The following is an 8,738-nucleotide window of genomic DNA, read 5'->3' as shown; positions in this document are numbered from 1 at the left end:
TTGTATTGTTTATGGAAGAACCACCTTGCTCTTTCTCTCCTCCTGTTACTGTGCTCAATGTGAATGGTGTGTGGGTGGGAAAGAGGGGGAGAGAGAGAGAGAGACTTATTTCTATTTGAATTCTAAATGTTATAGGCTACTGCTTGGCAACTCCCTCCCAACCCAACCAAGAAATCCTCCCCCCCGCCCTCTCCCTCTCCCCCTCCATCACCCCCACCGGCCCAATCTTAGTTTAGCCTTCCGTGCTAAACTAGCTGCATGCTCCCACAATAACAGTCCTGACGTCACCGGCCGTCGGTCTCGTGGATACAGCTGCAGAGCGGCGGTCGAAGCGCAGCGCAGAAGCGGCGGCGTCGACGGCCATCTTAGAGCTACCGCGGTGACTGGACGCGTCTCTTCTCCTGGATTAACATTTTTTTTTTCCTGACAAAGAAATATCTGAGCCGACTCACGTAGCATAGAAGGAGGTCGTGTTCAGCACCCCCGTGTTTCAACGCTTACATTCGGGATGCAGTTCCGAAGGAATACACGATTCGCATCCGCGGTCGGACTGGTCCTCGGACTGTTGTGCGCGGTGGAGGCGGCCAAAGGTAAAGCCCCGCCGGGTTCATTTCCATGCACTTGTTCTCTCGCCCCGGTCCTTATTCTCTGATAGCGGTTATTCCTCCTTCTGCCATAACGAGGGGAGACGGACCGGCCAAATACCATCTACCCGGGAGATGTTGAACATGTTATATAACGTTACAGTGATGTAGTGGGTACCCTTGGGAGGGAGTCGGTCGGGGAGATGCGTGCGGAGGAACCTGCTCCGGGGGGAACCTGCTCCGGCCCGGGGAGGAACCTGCTCCGGGGAGGAACCTGCTCCGGCCCGGGGAGGAACCTGCTCCGGGAGGAACCTGCTCCGGGCCGAGGAGGAACCTGCTCCGGGGAGGAACCTGCTCCGGGCCGAGGAGGAACCTGCTCCGGGGAGGGGTCAGCTGGAGCCGCGGCGGGGGGATGGAGCTCGTCTCCCCGGGCAGCAGTGCGCTGCTGCGCGGTCATGTCTGCAGTGTAACCACCAGAAGCGACGGCGCTAAAAAAAACAACACTCGTTTATGGTTGTTATCACCTTGTAACACCCTATATTCATACGCTTACACATATGGGTCGTGTTAGAGTTACAAAACATATTATAAACGATGCCTTTATCCGCCTCAGAATCTATTTTAGGGTACCGCCGGTAATAACCCTAGTCTTTTATAACCACACGCAATGTCGTTTGTAGCCTCCTACGACTTAATTTCTTAGTTTAGGTTTCAATGATTGTGTTAGGGTTAACGTTTGACTATCCCCACCGCACCAAAGTGGTTCATTCCCCCGTTAAAAGGCCTCGCGTCCAGGCTGGTAGCGCGGTGAGTGAGCCACCAGGACCTTGGCTGGCTACGCATTGCAGATCCTCCTTACATGCAGCGATTTGTCGGTAGATTTAAAAATTAATGTGTTTTGATCACAGGCTTAGCGAAAGCCCTGAGTAGACCTACTAATGTAAGAGGGGCCAAACGTCCCCTGCTCTTCTGTGTCTACTCTAACGAGCATTCAGAGAATCACAGCCTCCTGATACCTGCCTGTGCGCGGATCTTGGTGCAGGCCGACACACCTCCGCCCTCTGCTCAATATTCACAGCTGCACCGCGTCCTTATCCCTCTCTTATCGACATTTCCTTTACGCCCTCTCAATGTTTACTAGCGTGTACTTGTAACGTCTGAGTAATCGGTCACTAGGTGTGTATTTCCCCTAGATCCTCGGGGCTGTGATGTGAACTTTGCTTTTTATGGCACACCCATTCCGTGCGAGGAACTCCTTCACTGGGCGACAAGGCTCAGTGGTGAAATAATGCAGAAACATAAAGCTGGCACAAGCTGCTTCGCCCGTAAGTGATGATGGGGCCTTGTGGGGGCCATGCTGAAAGTGCTGTGTCAAGTTCAGGGGTGTTTTTTTTGCGATGACGTTTTTTTTTTTTTGCCATCAATCAAAGTGTGTGTGTGTGAGGCACCCTTGTTTTGCCATTCGTTTGTTCAGCACACCTGCTGCTCTTATCAGCCCAGGAGCCCAGGAAGGCAGCCATTCCCCTTATCGTCGGTGGCTAAAGGTCTCTCAGTGGGCTTTCTGATGCTCTACTCTGAGTTGAATCAGATTTTCTCCCTCCTCCCTTCCCTTTTTTCCTCATCCACTTTTTTTGGTTCTTCCTTCAAACACCTTCTAGACTTTTCTGTAGTAGTGACGAGGCGAAAGGGCCTGTGACGATTATATCAGTGATTAAACGTTATCATGGAAGGAACAGACATCGGTAGGGCATTAGCACATTCTGAGGAATCACAGCACATTGTCATGGAAACTGCGATTCTTGATACACCAGATTGGTGCAAGGGTAACCCGCATGCACGTACAAACAAACAAATATTCACGGTTAAAGTGCATACAACATCTTCTAACTGAATCATCTCTGCAATCTACTGTGTAGCTGTCTCACATTGAAGGGTTGATGGATAATTGTTTATCACTGCTATGGTGCTCTGCCATTACTATTGTACCACTGGAATGATGCTACTAAATCAGAATATTGAATTACTGTCCAGCACTTAACATTAAGCACACAATCCAGTCTTAGCGTCCTTATATTAACCTTACTAAATGCTTACTTACTAAATCTTCCAATAGCCTACTGTGTGTTGTTTATATATGTCTTTATTCCCAAGCATCTATTGTAGAGGTGATAAAGGGTTTGGCATTCTCTCACTTTGTGACTCTCTCCTCTAGGTTTATCTAGCAGCTGCTGGAGGCGGCCATTTCCCTCTGTTCAGTCCGTTCTTGTGCTCCTTGATGCGTCGGCCTTCCCTCTGCTTTGTCCACCTAAAACCCAGACAAAGAAATGTGGTTGCCTGGAAATTTGCTCGCTTCATTCATCATCGAATCAACACACATTCTAGTTGAACAAATTAGGCTGCCTGTCTTTGTGCTGAGGGAGTTAACTTATGCGCTCGGCCGAGTTATGCCGGCCTCCCATCCATCATGTGCAACACGTCCGCACCGGGGATTACTCTCCTGGTCCCGTCATTGTTAGAAGAAGTATTCAGCTTATTGAGGCAATCAATGTGAATGCTAAAATAGGCATTGTCTTAAAACTACTCTACACAAGTGTTGGCGGAGTCGACAACATCAAATTCAGCGACGAGCTAGCCTCTGGGTAGATGTTGTGTTTCAGAATTGGAACACCATTTTCCATAATCAAAATCAGTTAACAGGCCATTCAAACACTTACAGGGAATTGGACTTGGTTAACTGACGTCAAAGAAATAAGATACAAGACCTCAGCGCTGGAACACAGCTCAGTGTTGGTTTGAACCCTGCAGTGATTCAAAGTGACTTGTGCTCCTGGTCTGCTGGGACCGGCTACAGGCCACTGCCACCCTCACAAGGAGTAGGACTGAGGAGGACGGATGGGTTCCTTAAAGCCTTGTGGTGTAGAGCTACCCTGTAGAAGCCGGCATGCGGCACTGTTATGGTAAACCAGACCTCTGTAGACACCCTTAGGTGCACAATGGCCGCATTGTCTCAGCCACCGGAACACGGTTACGTTTGCTCATTCAGCCCAGAGGCCAGAGTCGGCTTACAGGCTTTTTCCCCCACCTCTCTAACAACATACATGGGAAATACCAAAAGCATGATAGCCAAGCAGTCAGAATAAAACCCTGGCAGGGAGGACTGGCATGCTCTTCATTTCATTGTAATGCAGTGCAGACCATTTATTTCTAGCCTGTCACTTCCTGGAGGGGGGTGACTGACAGGGAACTAGATAACGAGATAAAGTGTCACCGTCCAGGTCGTCGTGTAACAGGGCATGTCCCAGTCGACATTTCCTGATTTGAATCTGGCATTCAAATGCCTCTTGTCACAATTCAGGATTCATGGCAGAGACGTCATCCATCACTTACAGCCTTGTTTCATGAATAATGAACCAACCACAAAGAGTGCTTGGTAGCAAAACATTGTTCTTGTTAATGACCAGTCATGAGTCACTGGACTATCGCAGGGTGGTTTTGAGTAAACGTTAGTTAATTTTTGAGGCCATCAATGGGATGTTTGAGTCGCCACGGGCAGATGCTCCCAAAGTTAACTCTTATTTATTCATAGAATTCCCTCTGGAACAAAGGGGCTTCCAGACCACCATCTCAGTCCGTGGATCGGGAGCGAGCAGGTCACAATGTGGTCACTGTTGGGAACGTCACAGCGCCAAGCCAAGAATGTGTGCATGAGATAATCCCACCAGATATGGCTCTGTCGCTGCTGGTGACATGTTTGGTATCATAATGTTTCACATGGCAGAACTGTCAGGGATGGGTTCTCTGACGAGAGGCTCTGAGTTGGGAGTGGTGGTGGTGGTGGCTGTGGTGACCTCCTCCTCACTGGTCCCGTGAGAGGCTGAATGGAGGCGGTGAACTGTCCAGAATGGGTCCTCATTGGAATATCAAGTCGTGCTCCTGACTCCCCGGGATGGCTTACTCCCAGCCTATGTTCACCTCCCACACATCTGATGGTGTTGTTGGGTAACTGCTCCTGAATGTAGAATAAAGTGAGGATCTTTTGAACGAGTTGCTACATGAACGAGAGCAGGATGTAGCGGGACACAGGACACCTAACGCTTGTTAGGTGCTTGTTAGGTGACACAACCTAGCCTAATAAATTACACTTTAAGTGGGCCATCCTTTATTTTGGCCATTTAATAAGGAAATTCTAGGGCCATGAGATCTGTCCTTTATTAGTCATTATTGTGCAGGCCAATTTGCCTGAACCACGTTATGTAATCAACAAATATCTACCGAAGTCAAAGTCCTACTGTTCAGACCAGCCGTGTTTCAACTGTTTACCAGTTGCCCTTTTCCAAATAAACGTCCTTTTTTTATCACCTGTAGGGACTCTGGGGCAACAAAAACCTTCTATATGTTCCACAGGTTAAACATGGAAGTCTGTTTTTAAAGGGGAACGCCAAGCCACACACTACCTGCAGTGTGGCTCCCAGGTCAGGATAACTGGACGTATGTGTGCACTCGGCCGCCGGCCCACGCTCGCTCACTCCCTCACTTTCACTGGCCCTTTGTGCCATTCACACAGAGAGGGGGATTGAGTCGCACGCATCCAGGGCCCTCGCCACCCCCCCCCCCCCCCCCCCCCCCCCCCCCCCCTCCAGGGGAAACGCCCCGTCCTGTGTGGGATGGTCCTCCTGGTGAGCTGTAGGTCGGCGGGGTTGGGGGCTGGTCGTGATTGCAAGCAGTACAAACAAATGGTTGTTGCCTGGCAGGGTGACTTGGAGGCTCTCAGGTGTGTGTGTGTGTGTGTGTGTGTGTGTGTGTGTGTGTGTGTGTGTGTGTGTGTGTGTGTGTGTGTGTGTGTGTGTGTGTGTGTGTGTGTGTGTGTGTGTGTGTGTGTGTGTGTGTGTGTGTGTGTGTGTGGCTGGCGTCTAAGGGGAATCCTTTAGGGTCTCGATTGGTTTCCGAGAACAGTTGACACTGTGGGTACAGACGGCCGGCCCAAACAGGGACGTCAGCAGGCAGAGACAGACGTGTGTCTGGGTCGTCCCCACCCCTGGCCGGAGCCCTTTGACTTCCTGCAGGGAACTGGAGAAAAACCTAATTTGCACAATGGCTGCCACTCCTCAAATCTAAAATTTTATACATCAAATAACTGCCATCTCATCGCCCTGTGTCTGGCCTGCTTTACTTTTAACTACTACGCGTGTGAAGGTTTTATAACTGAAGATTGAAGATCTTATTTTTGGTAAATGATTGTCGGTTGCCAACACTACGTGGACAACACTCCGATCTAAATGTTAATATTGGTTATCTTCAGGGGCTAATGCTAAACATACACCAGACTGCTCTTCCGTAAGTGAGTTCGATCGGCAGGATAACCTCAACCTCCCCGTGTTTAATGTGCTCTCATTGATCCATCGCAGGCGTTCATTCTATGATATGCAAATTGGACCAGACGCTGTGCCGTGGGCGTAGTCTCCTGGCACGGCCTTTAACATTACACAACACCCCATATGATCCGGTTGCATGAAGTAACCTCCTCGCAGCGGCCATGGGGAGGTCCGACCGGGCCGGCGCTGGGGTGGGGCCCTGGGTAACAGTGCCGGGTGAAACCTGCACTATGGGGGATGTAGTAGGGCCATATCTTTATGGCTTGAGTCGTGCCAGGAGTAAAGGTTATACAGTAGCTAGCCACGCGCATGGCAATATATGAGAGAGAGAGAGAGAGAGAGAGAGAGAGAGAGAGAGAGAGAGAGAGAGAGAGAGAGAGAGAGAGAGAGAGAGAGAGAGAGAGAGAGAGAGAGAGAGAGAGAGAGAGAGAGAGAGAGAGAGAGAGAGAGAGAGAGAGAGAGAGAGAGAGAGAGAGAGAGAGAGAGAGAGAGAGAGAGAGCGAGCGAGCCATATGCTGTTCTCTTTTGTTTACCCCTGTAGCAGGAACAACACTGAAGGGTTTAGAAACGATAAGCAGTGTGCAGTAAACCTGAGGGATGGTGAAGGTTGAATGTGACGTGGTTGTGGCGACGTGTTATAAATATGCAATGTCTTTTCAACTAAAAGTATTTTTAATTGACATACCGAAAATGTAACGAAATTGAGGAGGAGTTAAATTTATTGGGTCCAGTCCAGCTCAACTGGTAGAGCATGGCAACTGTCACCTCCATGGTTAGTGGTGCAAGTCCCACTGGGGCCACCCATTCTAAGAATATTACCAGTCATAGTACTTGCAGACACGTTGGATAAATGCGTCCACAGAATGGCCTATTTTTATTTATGTCTTTGCATTGGAAGGGCAGCCAAGTGTGAGTGAGTGTGATGATGGCAGCCGTTATGTATTTCGCTGTGCATCAGAAGAACCTCACCATCTTTTCAGTGGAAAATCTATTCAGCGATTTATTGTCATTTCATAAATAGTTCCACCCCCCTCCCCATGTGTCGGGATATGTCGCGGTGATACCGTGTAAAGTCGTGCAGCCCTATATCACAACAGTCAAGGTTGTTATTTATTCCTACTCCTTTATCAAAATCACAGTCTTGGTCTCTACATGCCCACGTCCAGATGGTCTTAGACGGCAAACATTAAGCCCCCAAGCGGGCAATGAAAACCTCCTAAATCCCCCAGTGTTAACATAGAGGTTGGGTGTCACATTTTACACGCGCACTCAGTTTGAATTAATACTCCCATTAGACAAATGATCACGAAGGCCGAGATGGGAGAGGGACTGATCATCTATCAGAACAAATATGTAATAGAGTCGTTATTTGGAAAATCTTGATCCATTAATAGCTTTAAATAATGGAAGATTTAATTTTCTTTGATCATTTAATTTAAACAATTCTCATTAAACACGATTGACAAAGTTAAAAGGAGCCAACTGTTGTCAGACCATAATAGTGTGGTCTGTTGAGATGCTCTATTTCTCGAGAGAGTTCAGAAACGAGGAGTTGTCTGATTGTCCTGCATCTCAACACGGTACCTCATGTACCTCAAACCCCTCATGCTTCAGCATGCAGCAGCCACCTGCTCTTCAGCCTGCCCAGGCTCTCCCACACTGCACTCACTCGCACCCTTCACCGGCTTCCAGTGGCCTCTCCAAGCCCATCCAAGTCGGGATCGGATCAGGCGGGCATTGTAATGTAATGCACGGCAGAGAGTAAAAAATAAAATAATTAAAACAATGCTGCTGGGCTGTGGGTTTGCACGCCCTCGTTGATAAAGAGGCCTTCTGGAAACGTAGAGCATTGGAATGCTAGTAATAATGTTAGTAACCAAATTTTGGTAATTGTACAGTAATCAAGGACTTGTCATTATGAGGAGACATTGTTGTGTTTGAAGCTGCCACATTTTCTCATGCGATGAGGTTATGGCATATTTACATAAATCTTTAGTTATACAGTATGTTTTACAGTACCACAACTGACTGGAGTCCTTCTGATGCTGAGTATCAGCCACTAAAACTCCCATCATGCATTATGAAGAAGCAGGCCTATTTACTGATTGGGTGGTGACAGTTGCAGGGAACAGGCGACCATACCTTTTGCACATTTGATTGCATATTTGAATGTGATCCTATCAGTAAACGGGCCTTTTAGTACTGCTTATAGCATTCAGATATCTTCAGGATTACCGTCCGATACTTTGGGGTTGTTGGGTTTTACCTTCGATGTCCATGCATCGTGAAATGAGTATCTTACAACGATCCCACCTATAACGTCTCAAAATCATATTTCATATTTATTCATTTATTTATTTATTTAAACCTATGCTGCCTTTACCTTTTTACAAAAACATATGACTGCTGTTTTCGTTCTAACATGTGTTCCAAATCACCCATTTGAATTACCCTCACGCCTTGTCATAAAATTTTTTACTACACAGAGACCGAAAACGTTATATAGTGCACAACACATCTGATGGTAACCCGCCCTGGCTCTGCTGCAGCGAGCCAGAACAGGCCTGGGTAGGAGAGCAGATGGCCCGCTCCGGCTCCACCACGGGGCGGAGGCTCCAGTTAACCGCATAAGCTAGCGGAGCAGTGGAGCTCCGCACAGGGCAGGAGGAGGTGAGCTCCTCCTGATCTGATCATTGTTCCGCTGCTAATCTGCGGTCGCTAGGGCACCGCCGCTGCATCCCCTGGACCCGCTGGCTTAATATGGTCCAGGGTTTCTATGGGT

The 8,738-nt window shown here is 48.4% G+C and overlaps 1 protein-coding gene across 4 annotated transcripts in view; it reads left to right on the top strand.

Moving 5' to 3' along the window:
- Positions 1-406: 406 nt before the first annotated feature.
- Positions 407-8,738, top strand: part of clstn1 (calsyntenin 1) — a 36,290-nt gene continuing 27,958 nt past the window's right edge. For all 4 annotated transcript variants that reach the window (XM_084479426.1, XM_084479424.1, XM_084479425.1 and 1 more), the window contains exon 1: positions 407-590. In XM_084479426.1, the coding sequence (XP_084335552.1) occupies positions 509-590 (82 nt within the window). In that variant the 5' untranslated portion in view covers positions 407-508. The remainder of the gene's footprint in view (positions 591-8,738) is intronic.

The sequence above is a fragment of the Micromesistius poutassou genome, assembly GCF_964030765.1.
Source record: "Micromesistius poutassou genome assembly, chromosome: 15".
NCBI lineage: Eukaryota > Metazoa > Chordata > Actinopteri > Gadiformes > Gadidae > Micromesistius > Micromesistius poutassou.
Note: the sequence above shows the minus strand (reverse complement) of the source record. Positions and strands in the feature narration are given on the sequence as shown.